The following is a 19,866-nucleotide window of genomic DNA, read 5'->3' on the forward strand; positions in this document are numbered from 1 at the left end:
TACTTGATCTTCCACTGGGAACTTGATCTTCTGGCAGAAGGTAGAGACGACCGCTCGGAACTCGTTGAGAGTCGGTCGCCCCAAGATAACATTGTACGCCGAAGGAGCATCAACCACAATGAAGCTGGTGGTCCTTGTCCTTCTGAGCGGCTCCTCTCATAACGAGATAGCCAGCCGAACCTGGCCGACCGGCAAGACTTCATTCCCAGTGAACCCATAGAGGGGGGTCGTCATTGGTAGTAGTTCAGCCGTTGGTCAAAGGCCTTCTTGAATATTATATTGACCGAGCTGCGTGTGTCAATGAAAATGCGGTGAATAGTATAGTTAGCTATTACCGCTCGAATGATCAGGGCGTCATCGTGCGGGACTTCGACTCCTTCGAGGTCCCTAGGCCCGAAGCTGATCTCGGGTCCGCTCGCCCTCTCCTGGCTGCAGCCGACCGCGTGTATCCTCAGTTGCCTTGCGTGTACCTTTCTGGCTCTATTGGAGTCTCCTCTGGTCGAGCCTCCGGCGATGATGTTGATTTCGCCTCGAGATGCGTTGCCCCTATTTTCCTCCTCTCGAGCGGATGGTCGAGGTCGTTCATGCGATGCCCGATGGTGGGCTCCGGGCTGCTGATGATGCTGCCGCTCGGGGGATCTCCTTTCTATCCTTTGAACGGGGCTCCGTTGTCGATGTCACCGGTCTGGTGAAGGTGATCGGTGGCGGTAGCTCCTTGGCGCGGGATGAGCGATGGGGGGAGGCTCCGACAGTCGCGAGTGTTGTGAGTAGCTGACTGATGGAGTGAACAAAACATTAGGGTCCATACCTTCCCCTTGGGCTTGGGCCGATCAGCCGCAACTTGTTGGACGGCGTGCGACCGAGTGTGCTGATGAGGATGGGCGGCTTCGGCTCACGGTCCTCTGGGGGGCTGGTGACTAACGGGCTGCTTCCGCTCGACGGGAGCTGGTTGGTCATTCAGGGATTCTTTTCTTCTCGCCGTCTGGGCTTCCTCCATATTGATGTACTCGTTGGCCTTATGCAACATATGGTCGTAGTCCCGGGGCGGCTTCCGGATGAACGAGCAGAAGAAATCACCGTCCACGAGCCCTTGCGTGAACGCGTTCATCATTGTTTCCGAGGTGACCATAGGAATATCCATAGCCACCTGGTTGAAGCGTTGGATGTAAGCTCGGAGCGGCTCCCTCGTGCCTTGCTTGATGGCGAACAGATTGACGCTGGTTTTCTGGTGGCGCCTGCTGCTCCCAAAATGATGGAGGAATGTCGTTTGGAATTCCTTGAAACTTGTGATAGATCCGTCCGGCAGCCTCCGGAACCACCGATGCGCCGATTCCGAGAGGGTGGTGAGGAACACTCGGCACTTCACACCATCTGTGTATTGATGTAGAGTAGCAGTGCTGTCGAACTTACCCAGATGGTCATCTGGGTCGGTTGTCCCGTTGTATTCCCCAATCGCAGGGGGCATATAATGTTTCGGCAGTGGATCCCGCAGGATGACATCTGAGAACTGCCGGTTGATTCGCTCGGGTGACGCATCCGTTCGTGGCGCTTTTCCTTTTCTGACGTCCCGGACGGGTGCTTCGTCTGATGAAGAACCTTTGTCCTGATTAGCTTGCGCAACCTCCGAGGGCATCTGGAACAGAGCCCGATGAAAAGGTATCGGGCGAGCGGCGCCCCCATCTGGGTGTCGGTCGGTCCCTTATTTTGCTCCCATATTGAGAGCTGCTCCGGTCGCTCTTCGGGTGGCGCTCGGCCCCCCCGATGCTGATGTCGCCTGCTGCGCTGCCCGCTCAGCCTGAGCTCTCTGCTACTACTCCACGATTTTTGCTGCTCGCGCTTGGATGAGTGGTCCGAGCTCCTCAGGAGAGAGCGTTACCAGAAGTTAACGTCCAACTTCTTCAATCTTCTAGGCTCGGATTCAGGTGCGTTCCCACAGACGGTGCTAATTTGATCCTGTCCGAGCGCTGAGTCGATGGACGTTGGGGACGTGGCACGCTCCGCTGTCTCCGACTGTTGGTGTAGATCTCCGGCGGACCTGCAAAGAAGCCGAGCTGGGAGGGGTTTCCCAGCGACGGCCCTTCGACGCTCAAGTCAGGTAACGAGAAATGAGAGAGGCAGCGTAACTGTGGCTACAGTAAGGGATCGCGCATACCTTCGTCGACGTCTGGGGGTTCTTATATATGACCCCGGGGAGGTGCGGGCACGCTTCTTGATGCATACACGCTTCCCCAAACCTACCTTAACGAGCCCATGTCAGAAAAGTACCTCTGACGCCATTCCGCAATCGTCCGAGCATATCCCGGATGTGACGGTGGAAGCTTCCACCGTATGATCCTGTGTACGGCTCGGCCGCTAACCCTTCTGCTTGTCGGCGGCAGACGTCTCGAGGATGATGTTATCCCCTGTCTCCTTTGTCCTCTTGCGCCTCCTGTCTGTTCCAGGGGCCGAGCGGTTCGGCCGCTCGGCAGGCATATCATTTCTGCCCCGGTCGTATGCTCGGATGAGATTGCTCCTGCCTGTCTTTGTTGCCTTGTGCTCCGCTCGGCCATGAAACCTTTCTACCTTGAGCATCGGAAACTCGACCCCTAGTCGGGTTGTCTTTTATTTGGCTCGGGGGATTCCTGGCCGGTCGGCCATCTCCTTACGGTCTGTCGGGTGGCCGGTCGGCCCTCTCAGTCCGGTCGGTCGGGTCTCAGGGTTGAATCTCTTGACCTTTGACCTCCACGTGTCGTTGACCTTCCGCCAACGAGGGTCCCCCGTCCTTACCACCGGATCAACATCTTTCAATAAACATTGGAAAGATTACTTTTTCTATATGTGTCTCCTCGAGCGGTCGAGCATCCGTACCAAGTGGCAGGTCGGGCTCTCGCCTCAACCGGAGCTGCCAAAGTATAGGAGCTGACTGGACTATCTCCACGCGGCCAACCTGCTAGCCGACTAGAAATTCAACATCCATAAGCTGCTGCCGGAGGGGATGATGTATACGTTCGGACTGAGTTCGATCCGGATGAAGCTCCCGAGCAGCCTAGGTATGAAATTTTCTATTCTTTCTTCTTTTGAGTCTAACTGATTCTTTCTTTCTTTTGCAGCCGACATCATGATGCGCTCCTTAGCCGTCAGAATTATGAAGGTCAAATAGGCTGAGATCAAGACAGCAACGACAAAAGAGATGGCGAGCCTCGGCCTGACTCTGGTTGGCTCTCACGAGGGTGAGAGTGAGGCAACGCAAATTGAAGGAGATGGTGTCGCCGGTTAGACGCCCCACCAAAACTAGCCAGGGATCTGCTTCCTTCTGAGTCCCGGCCTGCCGCTCGAGAAGAAGGGGCGGGGTCTTCTAGCGATGTTCCCTTGACCAAGCGCAAGAGGCGCCGCATGACCACCCCTTCCCACTCTGCAGCTTCGGTGGTGTGCTCCACCGAGTGGGAAGGCATCTCCCCTCCAGCTGCTCCCGAGACCATGAAAGTTGTTTCTTCCGATCGGATCCCCTCATTGTCCAATCTGCCGTCGGACCCGATTGCGATTCAGCCGCTAGCGTCTCTTCCTCCAGTTCGGCGGAGGATTCTACGATCCGGCATCCTCCCTACTTCGGTTGGCCTGTCCACCAGTCCTTCGGCGTCCGCTCAATCTGCCCCGAGCGGTCGTCGATCTGTGATGGTAATCCTTCACCTTCCGACGGAAGAGTTCTTAGCAGCGGCTGACCAGCCGAAGATTCCAGAGCATCAGATTCTGATCCGTGGGCCGCTCGCCAAGGTTTGGGAGGAGGCCAGAGGGCATGCTGTGATGACACCTCCCGGGCTGCTTGGCAACAACCACATGCAAATGGCCACCGACATAAGTTTTTTATCTATTCATGATTTACCTTCGTTCGACACTAACATTCTTCAGTTCGGGTGCAGTACTGGGTGGAGAGTGTGGCGGTGTGCAATCGTCTAGCGCTGGTGGAGGAGGAGCTTAAGAAGCTCAAGATTTCTGGTGGAGCTTCTTCCTCCCAAGGGCCTTCGATTGCCGAACTGCAGGCCGATCTCGCCAAGACCAAGAAGCTTCTGGAGGCCGAGCAAAAGACCTCCTCTGATCGGGTGATCATGATGGGTCGACTCGAGACCCAGGTGAAATCCTATGACTAGAAGATCGAGCAAGCCACCACCAGAAAAAATCGAGCTATAGCTGACTTGGATTTGAAGAACCAAGAAGCTCGGAACTTAGCCGAGAAGCTCAAGATGGCGGAGAACCTTTTGGTTGCCGAGCGGGAGAGCCGTTTAGCTCAGGAGACCGATCTTCAAGGGCAAGTGAAGGCCCTTGAGAATTCTCTAGAGACCTCCCGTGCAACCCTGAAGACTTACCAAGACGCCGAGTCGAGCCGCTTCGCGGCCATGAAGCAGGGATACCTCCACTCGGACCAGTTCCTCGTGAAGGCGTCCACACGGATCATCCAATCGTTTGAACTGGCCATCGACGCGACGATCATCCAGCTGAAGGCAAACGACCATCTCCCTGAAGTCTTGCCTGCTAACGTTGTCGACCGCGTCCAGCTCCTCAACTCTATTCCTGACGAAGCTTTTGATTACATCGAGTGAGGAGGGCTTCTGTAACTTGAGTGAGGAGGGATTCTGTAACAAAGTGTTGCATGTTTGACTGTCGTTCGGTAGTTTTTTGTTCGTTATCAATGAAGTTGTTTGGCGGTTCTTCACATATTTGCTTGCCTTCTTATTAAGCTTTTGGCCTTTCAGTCCTGGATGGGCGATATATATCCATTATTGAACTCATTAGGGTCTTACCTCTGGGGTTTATAGTCACCGCTCGACTCTGAGGTTTAACGTCGCCGCTCGACGACTTGATGAAGCCTCGGGTTTAAGGTCGTCGCTCGACCGTCGGTGGAGACCTGAGTTTAACGTCACCGCTCGACAGTCTTCTAAGGCAGGAGTTTAAGGTCGTCGCTTGACCACCGGTGGAGACCTGGGTTTAACGTCGCCGCTCGACGATTTTCTAATGCAAGAGTTTAAGGTCGCCACTCGACCGTCGATGGAGACCTGGGTTTAACGTTGCCGCTCGACGGTCTTCTAAGGCAGGAGTTTAAGGTTGTCGCTTGACCGTCGGTGGAGACCTGGGTTTAACGTCGCCGCTCGATGGTCTTCTAAGGCAGGAGTTTAAGATCGCCGCTCGACCGTCGATGGAGACTTAGGTTTAACGTCGCCGCTCGACGGTCTTCTAAGGCAGGAGTTTAAGGTCGCCGCTTGACCGTCGGTGGAGACCTGGGTTTAATGTCGCCGCTCGACGATTCGATGAAGACTCGCCGTTCAGCGATAATTTTGCAACCCTTCTGCTTTTGATTTTAATCCTGCAGTCGAAGGGTGCAAGAAAATGGAAAATACATGACATTAACTACATCAGCGCACCTTTCATCCAACTCGGCACGGTCGATCTAGAGCTGATTGAACGCCTACTTGAAAATGATGTTGACCGAGCTTCCTGTGTCAATGAATATGCGATGAATAGTATAGTTGGTAATTACTACTCGGATAATGAGGGTGTCTTCGTGCGGCACTTCAATCCCCTCGAGATCCCTAGGGCCTAAGCTGATCTCGGGTCCGCTCGCCCTCTCTTGACTCAGCCTACGACGTGGGTCTCTAGCCTCCGAGCGTATGATTTTCGGGCTCGATTGGAGTCTCCGCTGGTCGGTCCACCAGCTATGATGTTGATCTTCCCCCGGGGCGGCATTGCTTCTATTCTCCTCCTCCCAAGCGGATGGTCTGCCTCGTTCATGTGATGCTCAGAGATGGTCATCACTCCTTGGCTGATGATGATGCTGACGCTTGGGTGATCGCCTGGTCTCCTGCCGCCGTCCAGTGCTCTGACGCCTATGTCACCGGTCGGGGGAAGGCAATCGGCGACGATAACTTCTAGGGGCCATTTGAGCAACCGAGGGGAATCCGCGACAATTGCGGGTGTTGTGGGTTGTCGACTGATGGAAAGCACAGAACATAGGAGTTCATACCTTTCCCTTTGGCTTTAGCCGCTCGGAGGCCACATGCTGGACGACATGTGGCCTTGCTTCCTGATGTGGCTGTGCTCCTTCAGCTCGGGGCCCTCTTGGCTGCTGGTGGCTGGTCGGCGCCCTTCGCTCGGCCGGTGCTGATGGCTCTAATGGCGCTTCCTTCCTTCTGGCCGCTTGGGCTTCCTCCACGTTTATGTATTCGTTAGCCTTCTTCAACATATGGTCGTAGTCTCGGTGCGGCTTCTTGACGAGCGATCGGAAGAAGTCCCCGTCCACAAGCCCTTACGTGAACGTGTTCATCATGGTCTCGGACGAGACCGAGGGAATATCCATCGCTACCTGGTTGAAGCGCTGGATGTAGGCTCGGAGAGTCTCTCTTGGCCCTTGCTTCATGGAGAACAGACCGACGCTTATCTTCTGATAGTGCCTGCTGCTCGCGAAGTGGTGGAGAAAAGTCGTTCGGAAGTCCTTAAAACTCCGGATTGACCCGTCCGACAACCTTCGAAATTAGTGTTGTGCTGAGCCTTATAATGTAATGAGAAGATTCGGCATTTGACTCCATCTGTGTATTGATGAAGAGTAGCGGCGTTGTCAAACTTACCAAGATAGTCGTCCAAGTCGGTTGATCCATTGTACTCTCCAATCGTCAGAGGAGCGAAGTGCCTTGGTAGCGGATCTTGCAGTATTGCCTCGGAGAATTGGTGGTTGATCTGCTCGGGAGACAAATCAGCTTTCGACTCTTTGCCTTTCCTCGCATTCCGAACGGGTGCTTCATCTGACGAAGAACCTCGCTCTTGGTTTGCTTGCGTGATCTCGAAGGGCGTCTGAAACAAAGCCCGGTGGAATGGTATCGAGGCGGGCATCACCTCCCCTTGCGTGTCAGTCGGTCCTTTATTTTGTCCCCAGATGGGCAGCTGTTCTGGTGGGTCTTCCTGCGTCGCTCGGCATCCCGAGGTTGATGTCGCCTGCTGCGCCAACTGATCGGCCAACGCTCTTTGCTGCCGCTGCTCGACTATTTTTGCCTCTCGTGCTTGTATGAGCGTGTCAAGCTCCTCCTGAGTGAGCATCAAAGTGTGAAGTCGTCCAGCTTCTTCCATCTTCTCGGCTCGGATGCAGGTGCGTTCCCACAAACGGCGCCAAATTTGATTCTATCCGAGAGTCGAGTCGACTGGCGCTAGGGAGATGGCGCTCACGTTGACTGGCTGTAGACTGAAGATGGCGTGAGCTTCCGACGAGCTAAGCCTATAACCACAAGTCGTTAGTGTCGAGACGGGAAGGGGTTTCCTGGCGATGGCCCTCTGACACTCAAATTAGTCACCAGAGGCAAGCAAATGAAGAAAAGAGCAGCAACGTAACTGTAGCTATAGTAGGAGTGAACATACCTCCGTCAAAGTCTCGGGGTCATTATATAGGGCTCCCGAGAGGCGCGTGCATGCTTCCCAAGGCGTGCACGCTTCTCAGAACATACCTGGAAAGGATGTGGTAGAAAAGCGTGTCTGATGTCATACCTTAACAGCCCGAGCATATCCCTACCGCGGTAGTGGAAGCTTCTATTGTACGATTCTTTATATGACCATGCCGCCTTTCGGCGACACTGGTCCCTAGGAAGATATTCCCAACTACTCCTTTTGTCTGTTATTGGGCCGAGCGGGAGAGCCGCTCGGCTAGTTCGTTGTCCGAGCGATATCGTGGCCGGGCCGAGCGTCTGCTTGGCCAATGGTCTACTGTCCGGCTCTGTCCTATCGAGCGAGGGAGCCCTACCTGCTTGGTCGAGGCTGCGCCCACCGTTTAACCGAGCGAGACAGCCGCCCGGCCCTTGTCCTTTCATGCTTGGGCTTTTTGAGCGTCGGAAGCTCGGTATTTGGCTGAGCTGTCAAAGTGTCAGATCGACTACTCTTCATGCCGACCGAGAAGGTGGTTCGCCCGATCGGACGAGTGCCCAGGACGTTGACCACTTTGATTATGACCTTACACGTGACGATGACCTTTTACAAGGCGGACCCCACCCTTACCACCAGATCAACCAACTTAAGGGTTTTCTCAAAAAGGAAAGGAACACAAGGTGTGTAAGCTTAAGAAGTCAATATACTGACTTAAAACGAACTTCCCAATAGTGATATCTTAAGTTCAATGATACTATAATTTCCTTTGGATTTAAGTAAGATGTTGTAGATCAATGTATATATCTAAAAGTCAATGAGAGTAAGTTTATTTTTTTGATTATGTATGTTGATGATATCTTCCTTGCTGCTAATGATCTTGGTTTATTACACGAGACAAAAAAATTTCTCTCGGAGAACTTTGAAATGAATGATATGGGTGAGACGTCCTATGCAATAGGAATTGAAATATTACATGATAGATCACAAAGAATGTTAGATCACAAGTATTGTACCTTCAGAAAAGTGATAAATTGAGTCTTATGCACTATCCAAAGAATGAATTGGAAAGCAAACAAATGCAACAAATTGTTTATGCATTCATCATTGGAAGCTTAATGTATGCTCAAACTTGTACTAGATCAAACATCAGTTTTGCAATTGGAATACGGGATAGGTATCAAAGTAATCTAGGATTGAATCATTAGAAGGTTGCAAAGAAAATTTTATGATATTTACAAGGGACGAAATAATACATGCTCACTTATAGGAGATTCAATCATCTTGAGGTGATAGAATACTTAAATTCAGATTTTGTTAGATGTGTAGATTTTAAAAAATCCATATTTGGCTATTTGTTGCTCTTAGCTGGAGGATCAATTTCATGGAAAAGTAAGAAGCATTCAATTATTGTTACTTCAACTATGGAAGCTTCGTGTGTGACATACTTTAAGGCCACCATTGGATTATGATTGTGGAACTTCATTCCAGGATTTGAAATAGTTGATAGTATTGCCAAGCCGCTGAAAATTTATTATTATGATGTCACAATAATCTTCTTTTCTAAGAATGACAAGTATTCAAAAGGTGCTAAACACATGAAATTGAAATACTTAGTCATTAAAGATGAAGTTTAGAAATAAAGAGTGTCAATTGAGCACATTAGCACTAACCTTATAATTGTATTATGCAAAAGGTGAAACACTCGTCCCTAGCACCACCGCCAACTAGTTTCATGGCCAATACAGAAGAGGTAAATCAGGAAACTACAAATAGTTTTTTTTGTCCCCAGGGCGTAGAACAGCTGGGGGTGCATGGTTTCGTGCCCGAGAGGTTCAGGATTCAATCCTCGGGATGTCATTGTCTAGGGTTAACGTCCCAGCCATGTGCTTTCAGCTGTGTAATCCTCAGCATTTTACCAATGATCGACCCCCAACTCTTTAGTTGATGGAATATGTAGATAGAGCCGTCAATTTGGGTTGGGTCCGTCGGGTTGGCCCGTCCCGCCAAACAATTTAAGCGGGTTGGGTTGGAATTTTATCAACCCAAGTCCGCCGTGGGCTGACCCGCCTAGGCCCGCGACCCGCTCGGGTCGGCCCGCTCAGGCTTGGGTTGGCCCGCGGGTTGAAAAACATATGTAAGTTAAGTTTTAGGCCAATTTATTATCTTTCTTTGTTATAATTTTGAAATAAAAATAATACTTTTTGATCCTGTCCGAATCGCTGAGTCAACGGACGCTGGGCACGTGGTGCTCTCCTTGTCGCTGACGTAGATCTTCGGCCGGTCGGACGGCGCTCCGGCGAACCTGCACAGAAGTCAGGCCGGGAAGGGGTTCCCGGCGACGACCCTCCGACGCTCAAGTCAGGCAAGTGGACAACAAAGAAGTGGCTCCAAATCTCCGAGAATGCGCAAGCCGAGCGGCTGAAGCAACAAACAACGTCAGCATCAGGTGGCCGAGCGGAGGCAATTATCCCCGAGCGGAGGCAATGATCCCCGAGCGGACGCCTCTCCCAAGAAAATGATCCAACCGACATTCAAGGGGGAGCACCGCCGAGCGGATGAAGATGGATTGGGACTTGGATCAACCATGAAGCGCAAATCATCTCCAGCCATACCGAGCTGGGTGAGAGGTGCGCTGATGTAATTTTATATATGTTTTGGTCGCCTATGTCCTTGTAATGCAGGAAGCAGAAATAATTAAAGGATGGCAAATAGCTTCGCCGAACGGCAGTGTCAAAATTAGCCTTAATGGTCGTCGAGCTCCGACGTTAAAAATCGAGAGACGAGCCGGCGTCTATAAACCCCCCGAGCGGAAGACCGTCGAGCTCCGACGTTAAAAATCGAGAGACGAGCCGACATCTATAAATCATCCGAGCGGAAGACCGTCGAGCTCCGACGTTAAAAATCGAGAGACGAGTCGGCGTCTATAAATCATCCGAGCGGAAGACCGTCGAGCTCCGACGTTAAATATCGAGAGACGAGCCGGCGTCTATAAACCCCCCGAGCGGAAGACCGTCGAGCTCCGACGTTAAAAATCGAGAGACGAGCCGGCGTCTATAAATCATCCGAGCGGAAGACCGTCGAGCTCCGACGTTAAAAATCGAGAGACGAGCCGGCGTCTATAAATCATCCGAGCGGAAGACCGTCGAGCTCCGACGTTAAAAATCGAGAGACGAGCCGGCGTCTATAAACCCTCCGAGCGGAAGACCGTCGAGCTCCGACGTTAAAAATCGAGAGACGAGCCGGCGTCTATAAACCCTCCGAGCGGAAGACCGTCGAGCTCCGATGTTAAAAATCAAGAGACGAGCCGGCGTCTATAAACCCCCCGAGCGGAAGACCGTCGAGCTCCGACGTTAAAAATCGAGAGACAAGCCGGGATCTATAAACCCTCCGAGCGGAAAAAGGCGATCAAGGGGACTCGTACTCGCCGTCAATATCGTTCTACCACCTACGTGTTCCGCTCGGCCCAGTACCCAAAGATACTTCACCAACATCCAGTGAATTAACCTCTTCTGTCGAAGCAGAATATATTCGTCCGAGCGGATGGTATTTTCATGGCGCTGCTCAGCCGAACTGATAGTCCAGTCAGTCGGACTAATCGCCTCCTTCGACTAGACTTGAAGGGGAGGCAAGTGATCCGGTGGTAAGAACGGGGGACCCCCTTTTTGGGGAAGTCAAAGACATGTGGAGGTCAACACCAAGTTCGCGCCGAACGGAAGCATGCCGGGCCGAACGGAAGCATGCCGGGCCGAACGGAAGCATGCCGAGCCGAACGGAAGGATGCCGGGCCGAACGGAAGTGTGCCTCACCGAACGGAAGCATGCCGGGCCGAACGGAAGCATGCGGGCCGAACGGAAGCATGCCGGGCCGAACGGAAGGATGCAGGGCCGAACGGAAGCATGCCGGGCCGAACGGAAGGATGCAGGGTCGAACGGAAGGATGTCGGGCCGAACGGAAGGATGCCGGGCCGAACGGAAGGATGCCGAGCCGAATGGAACGGAAGCATGCGGGCCGAACGGAAGCATGCCGGGCCGAACGGAAGCATGCAGAGTCGATCTGACATTCGGCCAGGAGCTTCCCGGGCCGGACAGAAGACAACCCGACCATGGGCGGGTTTCCGACGCTCATAGTGAAAAGGGTCACCTGGCCGAGCGAATAGCCCGCTCGGCCGAAGCATAAAGCATCGTTGCTGTGGAACACTCTCAGCCGAGCACCCGATCGGACGTATGCCTGCCGAGCGGCTGGCCGCTCGGCGCAGGAACAGAAGAGACAAGGACAAAGGAAACATCGGGGGAACATCTCCTGACAGCGGGTATGTTCAACGACCAGGCCATACGCAAGATCTTACAACAGAAGATTCCGCTGTCCCATCATAGATGTGCTCGGACTGTAGCAGTATGGTGTCAGGTAAGCTCTTCTGATAAGCTCATACCGAGGTATGGACAGAGGACACGTATGCAACTCGGTATGCGTGCCCGAGCCTCTTCACAGCTCTATATAAAGGGTCCTCACCCTTCGCCGGAGGTACGTATTCTCGGAGATTTGGAGTCACTTCTTTGTTATCCACTTGCCTGACTTGAGCGTCGAAGGGTCGTCGCCGGGAACCCCTTCCCGGCCCGACTTCTGTGCAGGTTCGCCGGAGCGCCGTCCGACCGGCTGAAGATCTACGTCAGCGACAAGGAGAGCACCACATGCCCAGCGTCCGTTGACTCAGCGATTCGGACAGGATCACTTTTCATCCAACATAAGTACTCGTTTGTGTTCATTTATATTTAAAATACATGTTTATGTATACATTTAATTGTAGAAAACTTTTTCGAAGTAAAATGTTGAAGATATGAAATATTTTTTTTAGTTTTTTAAAAAAATTTTATGGACCCGCGGGTTGGCCCGCTAAGCCCGCAACCCGCCTTAGAATGGATTGGGTTGAAAATTTCCCAACCCGCCAAGTTAGCGGGTTGGCCCGCCCCGCCCCGCCAAATAGTTAGCCCGCCACAGGCCGACCCGCCCCGCCACGGGTTGATCCGTCTGACAGCTCTATGTGTAGATGAAAGATTACAAAATGGTTATCCCTCTATTCAATATATAGACCTTTGCTCTATCAAATAGACTAAGTAAGAAGAGCGATCAAGAGAGAGAAATACAATTATCTTAAGGGGTTCTAATTTATATATATATGTGAAAGTCCTTATGAGCCAAAGTATATTTTACTAATAAGTATCAATTTCTTAAAATCATTTAGTTCAAAACCTTGGGCATAAAAGATTGTGCAAATGAGAAATTTAATTTGTAAATTTATAAAGATACATGTTATGCTAACATAAAATAAATAAATTTGTATTATCAAATTTAATAATTAATCATATAAAAATTTTAAATAATCAAATTAATCTGAATTGAGATATATGTTATGCTAACACAAATAAATTTGTATTATTAAATTTAAAAATCAATCGTATAAAAATTTTAAATAATCAAATAAATTTAAATTGAAATCTTGATAATATCTAAATAAATCAAACTTAAAATTATATAAAAAAAAATCTAAAATTGAATAATTATTTCAATAACTTAATTTATTTGAGACTTAATTTATATGGACTCGATTACATTATCAAATATCAAATAAGTTAGAAATGAAGCTCGGCTTAAATGATTCAGAGTCCTATTGATATTTACCTCTCTAAGCATGAGACTATTCTACGTCAAAGTTGAGTCAACACAAATACATTTAAAAAATTAGTAAAATCGACTGCATCAGAAGAGATATGGATACATTTGTGACATTTGGTCGAGCATACTTCACAGGTTTCTCCTTATCATCACATTTATTGTCAAAGATGTTTATATATTAATAGTCACTGATTAATTTTATTGGGTAACATTAAATCTGAGATGACAGATTCAATCTTATAAATATTTCCGACTTATAAAATGTAGCATTAAAATAAAAAATAACAAAATTTGTAAGAACATCCACATTATGAATGAAATATTATAATACCTCCTTAATATTAACATCATTGTAAGGAAGTATTATAACACCCTTTCACTTGAATACCTTTAAAATATTGAACATGTGGCTGATCCATCTCGTGTGTTTATTTTTTTTAATTTTATTTATTAAAAACATTTATTTTAATAAATAAATATCTTTAAAGAATTTTAATATTATTTTTTAAAAATAGTAAAATTATTTTTTAAAATGTAAATTTATTATTAAAAAAATTAATAATATTTTCATATATTAAAATATATTTATTTAATGAAAAATAATATGTTTAGAGAAAGAATCTCAAGAAAATATTTAAAGATAAAATATGTGACAATAGATCCTATATTTTTTATGAGATGATAAATATTATAATAGAAGTGGTTCTTGGATGTCTTAATCCTTAAAAAAAAAAAAAAAAAAAAAATCTCAGACGATATAGTGGTCTAATGGGCATTTAGGTTTTCCAAATATCCAATTTAGACCTTTTTCTGTTTTTTTAAGTCTTTTATTAGACTTTAACATTTAAAATTGCCGCCCTTTAAACTTTGCAGGGCTGTCATTGTTATTTTACTAAACTTGGGGTTGTCGTTGTAAGTTTTGATCGTACCGTTCCGTTGGCCGCTTCCGTGGTCTCGAAATCATTAATTACGACAAACGACACACGATGGAGTCTTCTCCACTCCCAGTCTTCCCCGTCGTCTTCTTTTGACTCTTCAAAATGAAATTATTTTGACAGTAATTTTTTTTTACTGGTGGCAGCAATTTTCAAGTCTTGATTTCCTCTTTAAATTGGATTTTCATCTCCCTGCACTGCTCTCTTCCATCCACGAAAGCCCTAGCAATTCGGGGATCGGAAGACTATAAACCCTAGATCATGAGGGGCACCAAGCAATTGAAGCAGCTGAAGCTCGATGTTACCCCCCAGGAAGCCCCCGTCGACAAATTCCTGTAACATACTTGTTCCGCTACTTCCTCCGTTAATTCTCGAGGGATTTTGTTCTTGATTTGGCGGTTTCTTTGTTTGAATCGCCTCTTGCCGAAATCCCCGTTGCTGGATTCGATTTCTGTTTACTTTTCTGATGGGGTTTTGTAGAATGCTGCTGGTTTTGATTTTTGGAAAATCGAAGTTTCTTTACTGTGTTTCTGGTCGGATTTTGAGTAAATTCAGGGTTTTGCGAATTGCAGGACGGCGAGTGGCACATTCACGGATGGGGATTTGCGGTTGAATCAGAGGGGACTGCGGTTGATCTCTGATGAAACTCAAACTAGTCAGGTAAACTTAAGTATTTCTGGATGAGTTTTGACGAAACAGGAAATGAGTAGAATGCTAGAGGTTGATACTCTTCTAGTCCGTTGATGATAATTTTGGGATGATTTAATAAATTGAATTAATATTACAGAAATTACACATGCTAAGAATTGTAAAGGGGAAGTGGCCATTTTATGTTCTACTTTAGTTCCTTGACCAGAAAGTGATTCCTGCATGGAGATTGGAAAAATAAAGTTTTATTTGCTAATGTTCTAAAATCAACGTTTGAATAGATTTCTTCATATCCACATTGCACACTGATTGCTTGTTCTTTTTAATTGTTTGTACTTGCGTTCATGTCTGAAATGGCTGAAGTGATGCTAATCCCAAGTATGAAATTAATGGGATGCATATTTGAAGTATGCAATTGTACATGCGCTATGAATCTCCTTCTGGTTCACTAGAAGAAACATATTTCTGTATGTTCAGTTAGAATTGAGCTTTTTGTTTTGTGAAACTGAGCAAATATTTAAATGTCTCTAAATGCATCATATTAGGAAAGGAACTGTGTAAGTGTAACAGATTCAACTAAAGAATAATATCCTGTTTTTAATTGGATGGAAAGCATAAACAGCAGACTCTACATTGTACATACATTTTGTCATTAACGTCGTTATTTATTTGAAGGGGAGCCATGGCGCAATTGTAAAGTTGCCATGTGACCTTAAGGTCACGGGTTCGAGTCATGGAAGCAGTCTCTTGCAAAATGCAAGGTGAGGTTGCTTACAATTGACCCAATATGGTCCGATCCTGACTCCATATTGGTGGGAGCTTCGTGCACGGGTTACCTTTTTTTTTTTTAACATTGCTAGTTACATAGATATTAAAAGTTTTGCATTTCTCTTTAGTCAATCATGTACAAGAATTTTAATTTTACTGCATTTTTTTATTATATTTCTCGGTCACTAATATAGCAATTCATTTGTATTCTTATTATTTTATGAAAAACATCTTCTTGGTCTTTCTTAAAGACAGTATGTTAATTTAATATTTACATGATTTGATTGCTCATTCATGTTCAATTGGATAACTTCTCAAATTTTCTCTATAAATTTGAAATTTTGGCATGACAATATGCAGCCACCAGATGTGGAAGATGTAGAGTTCTCTAGGGAAGATCTTGAGACCATTAAAGTCATAGGGAAGGGAAGTGGAGGAATTGTTCAACTGGTGCGCCATAAATGGCTTGGAACATTTTATGCTCTAAAGGTATATTTTCTGTGGACATTTATGATCGAAATACCGTCTTAACTTCATCTATGCATCCAATTGTTTCAAGCATGTATGTTATATATAAAGTAAGTAAAACTCAAAAGAGTTGTTTATGGAAAATAGAAAATTTAGTTCAATATAAACAGTCCAAATATTGTCAAAATTTTGTAACATAACTGTTTTAGAAAACACTACCAGTCACCAACTTACAACATGTAAATTGGATTGTGATAAGGCACACAATCTCATCCTACCAACTTGTATATATGGGTTTGCATTTTCTATATTTTCGAACTTACCAGAAGAAGGTGAGATTATTGTCTGCAAAGATAGTTTCCCCTAGCAACAAATTAACATAGGTTCTGGTGAAAGGCTGACATAAAGATTGTATCCATTTTTTAGTCTCTCCATGCTTGATCTATCAAATGCCATTTACTTTTTCTTATTCTCTTGATTAACTTCGATGCAATCTTTTATATTTTTTACATTAGGGGACAATAGGCTTCATATTAATATTATGTTTCAACTCAATGTTCATATTCTTTGTTTGTTGCTCACATATTCATATTAAAAAAGTTGTTTTTTTTTAAATTAAAACTTGATTAGTCTCCCCATATATTACTTCTTTATTATACATTGAGACTGTAAGTTTAGTTAGTCAAACAAGCTAAGCCATATAGTGAAGGATAAAAACCTGCTTAGATTTATGGTACTTATTTTTCTTTTTTCTATTTGTATCTTGCATATGTCTTTACTCATTGAGTGGCAAATGCCATGTTGCCTAGGTGGGGTTTACTTGAACGGATAGTTAGGTGAGGGAAGTGGATGGAAAGGAAAATTAATTTAAATAAGGGATTCACGATCCATGTGGAATTTTGTTACTCCTCTCTCCCTTCTTCTCCTCTCTTTACATCCAAGTAAACCAATTCTTAGATTAAAAAAAGTGGTGAAAGAATTTGTTTTTCTTAAACAGAGTGACCCAACTCTACCTCATTGATTATTTTCAGGGTATTCAGATGTGCATTCAGGAAACAGTTCGTAAACAAATTGTGCAAGAACTTAAGATAAATAAGGCCTCTCAGTGCCCTCACGTTGTTGTTTGTTACCATTCTTTCTACCACAATGGTGTTATTTCTCTAGTACTTGAGTACATGGACCGTGGGTCACTTGCAGATGTAATTAAGCAAGTCAAAACAATTCTTGAGCCATATCTAGCAGTCGTCTGTAAGCAGGCAAGTATCTAATACATTGTTGGATATGAAAGCTGGAAAGGCTGTACTGTTCTTTGATCGATGATATTATTCTCATGTAAGCATAGGTTCTGAAGGGTTTAGTATATCTGCATCATGAGCGACATGTAATTCATAGGGATATAAAGCCATCAAACTTGTTAGTCAACCATAAAGGTGAGGTGAAGATCACAGATTTTGGAGTAAGTGCAGTGCTTCTCAATTCCATGGGTCAGCGTGATACATTTGTTGGCACCTATAACTATATGGCGGTATGTGAACTACTACCCCATAAGTCATTGTTGCATTGTTATGATACTTTTTGATTTCTGAGGGAACTTTCTAACAGCATGTAGTATGTTCTCATAGCTTGATTGTCATAATAAATTACTTGTATCCTTAGCCTGAACGAATTAGTGGAACCTCATATGACTACAAAAGTGACATCTGGAGTTTGGGCTTGGTAATCCTTGAGTCTGCGACTGGCCATTTTCCGTACACATCAACAGAGACAGAAGGATATTTGAGTTTTTATGAACTTCTAGAGGCTATTGTGGATCAACCACCACCTTCTGCTCCCTCAGATCAGTTCTCCCCAGAGTTCTGTTCGTTCATATCAGCTTGGTATGCCCTAAACGCCCATGTATTTATTTTTAATTATCTTGATCATTCATCAGCCAATAAGTCTTCACTCTTATCTTGCACAACGTAGCACCATATAGTTTTTTCTTATGCATATTCATTTGTATTTTCCTAGATGTTATATATCAAATAGAATTTGATTCTACTGTCAATGATGTAGTACTATATTTTCATGACTTGATGAATTCTCTAAAAAGGATTAAATAAAAAAATATTAATATATTTCTCATGTCATTTTAATCATTATATAGCATCCTCTATGAATTCTAGTTCCTCCATGGTATCATATTAAAATGCCTTGGCCTTGAATCTTATATAAAGGCTCTATATAGATTCAAGTCGTCTTTTCCATTCGTTGCGCAAGATCGTCACTCTATAGTTTGTGTTTGTTAGATACTGTTCTTAGTCATTAGCATCCTTGCAAAACTTTCTCATTTTGGAGAAAGACAAAATAAATCTAAGTTGAGGCCATCTGATTTTACTGAATCTTTGTGCCATCCATTCTTATGTTGTGAGCTAATCTTTAGTTATATAATTCGTAATCTATGACTGAGTTTGGCTTTTTGCAAGATGGTGTTCAGATTCTATATATGGAAAATGGAGCCTTACTGAGACTACTTTAACACTGATGCTTCTGCTGTTCGATATTGAATAGTTACTGAAACCAAGAATGCCAATCCAACACGAACCACATAATAACTAAAGGTCAAATACTAAATGTAGGACTAAACGTTAACTCTAGCATGTCCACATTGACATTAATTCTAACAAGAATCACATTATCATGGTTTGAGGAGATACTATTCTCATGTTCATCCAAGATTTCTGACAATTTGCTCACAAAAGCTGCCAAAATCTACTGACTAAGCATGATGTATATTCTCACAAGTCCCTAAAAGCTTTGGTGGCTGTGTGCATATGTATTACAGTCAAAACTTCCTACTTTGGTATGTTCTCTTCATTTGCAAGTTGAAACTAATTGATTAGCCATACCATCGAATTGTTTGCAGCATACAGAAAGACCCCAAGCAACGCCTGTCATCCTTGGAGCTCCTGGTCAGTGGTTCGGTAATTCTTTTTTGTTCGCTGTAATGTTCGAGAAATTGATAGATTCTAACTGAATTTTCAGAGTCATCCTTTCATCAAAAAATTTGAGGACAAGGACATCGATCTGGCAATCCTTGTTGGCAGCTTAGATCCTCCTGTAAACTTAGCTGAGTGAAAAATTGTGACTGGATTGCTGGGGAAAACTCGTTGTCAACCCATTCGATCAAACAGCCTCTTTATATGAACCAAAGCGCTGCTTAGAAAACCAGAATGATACTTGGATCTTGACATTCTCAATGGATTGAAGATGCCATTCCTACTGTTATCAGTCGACAAATCTCTTTTTCAGGGTACCAAAAGTTCTACTGTATTTTACATTTTATCATGGAAAACTAGCACTTATCTTTTCATAAGTTGTACGTAATATACGGCTAAAGTAATACTGGTTGTTTATGTGCTATGACTGATGGATTCAGAATATTTTTCGTAATCGACTTTTAGGGTGTGTTTGGTTCAAATTATCATATATAATTTTGGTTATGTAATTACCAAGTAATCACATAACCAAGGTTATAAGGAATAAAATATAACCTTAGTATTGTTTGATTCAACCTAGTAATGATATAACCTAATTTTATATTTACTATATTACCCTTAATAATATTAGGATTAAAAAAATTATTTAAAGTATTTTTACGATGCTTTCTAAAGTTTAAATTTAAAAAAATCAAATGGATCACTTCGAATTATTTTTATTTTTTTGTCGTGCTCTCTTCTCCAACGTCGTCTGCATCCCACCGCGAGCTCGCGGACGTCGTGGGTGGTGTCGATGTCGTCATCAGGGTGGATGGCGAATGCGGCGACGGAGTCGTCGAGAAGGAGAGGGTCATCAGCGGCAGCCCTTGGATGGAGGCGGTGTCCGGAGGATGCAGGCGGGTTGCTTCTATGATGGGTCATGTTCTTCGGCGGACTGTTTCGCCTCTTCTCCAACTCCGACATCAACTTCTACGATGGGTCATATTCTCTAGAGGATGGGCGGGTTGCTTCTGACTGCCCAGAGA

General features: G+C 45.4%; 1 protein-coding gene across 1 annotated transcript; it reads left to right on the forward strand.

Moving 5' to 3' along the window:
* Window positions 1-14,141: 14,141 nt before the first annotated feature.
* LOC121979194 (mitogen-activated protein kinase kinase 1-like) lies at window positions 14,142-19,295 on the forward strand. Its single transcript, XM_042531126.1, has 8 exons — window positions 14,142-14,314; window positions 14,552-14,639; window positions 15,756-15,884; window positions 16,895-17,119; window positions 17,206-17,388; window positions 17,520-17,740; window positions 18,769-18,814; window positions 18,888-19,295. The coding sequence occupies exons 1-8, from the start codon at window positions 14,241-14,243 to the stop codon at window positions 18,978-18,980; spliced, it is 1,059 nt and encodes a 352-aa protein (XP_042387060.1). The 5' UTR covers window positions 14,142-14,240; the 3' UTR covers window positions 18,981-19,295.
* The last annotated feature ends 571 nt before the right edge of the window (window positions 19,296-19,866 follow it).

This window comes from Zingiber officinale, chromosome 5A (assembly GCF_018446385.1).
Source record: "Zingiber officinale cultivar Zhangliang chromosome 5A, Zo_v1.1, whole genome shotgun sequence".
Classification (NCBI taxonomy): Eukaryota; Viridiplantae; Streptophyta; class Magnoliopsida; order Zingiberales; family Zingiberaceae; genus Zingiber; species Zingiber officinale.

What these genes read in the sequence shown, in the direction of transcription:
- LOC121979194 (XM_042531126.1), top strand. Translation starts at nt 14,241, where the DNA reads ATGAGGGGCACCAAGCAATTGAAGCAGCTGAAGCTCGATGTTACCCCC. An exon ending in TAGCAGTCGTCTGTAAGCAG is followed by an intron (nt 17,120 to 17,205) that starts GCAAGTATCTAA and finishes ATGTAAGCATAG; the next exon opens with GTTCTGAAGGGTTTAGTATA. An exon ending in GCACCTATAACTATATGGCG is followed by an intron (nt 17,389 to 17,519) that starts GTATGTGAACTA and finishes TTGTATCCTTAG; the next exon opens with CCTGAACGAATTAGTGGAAC.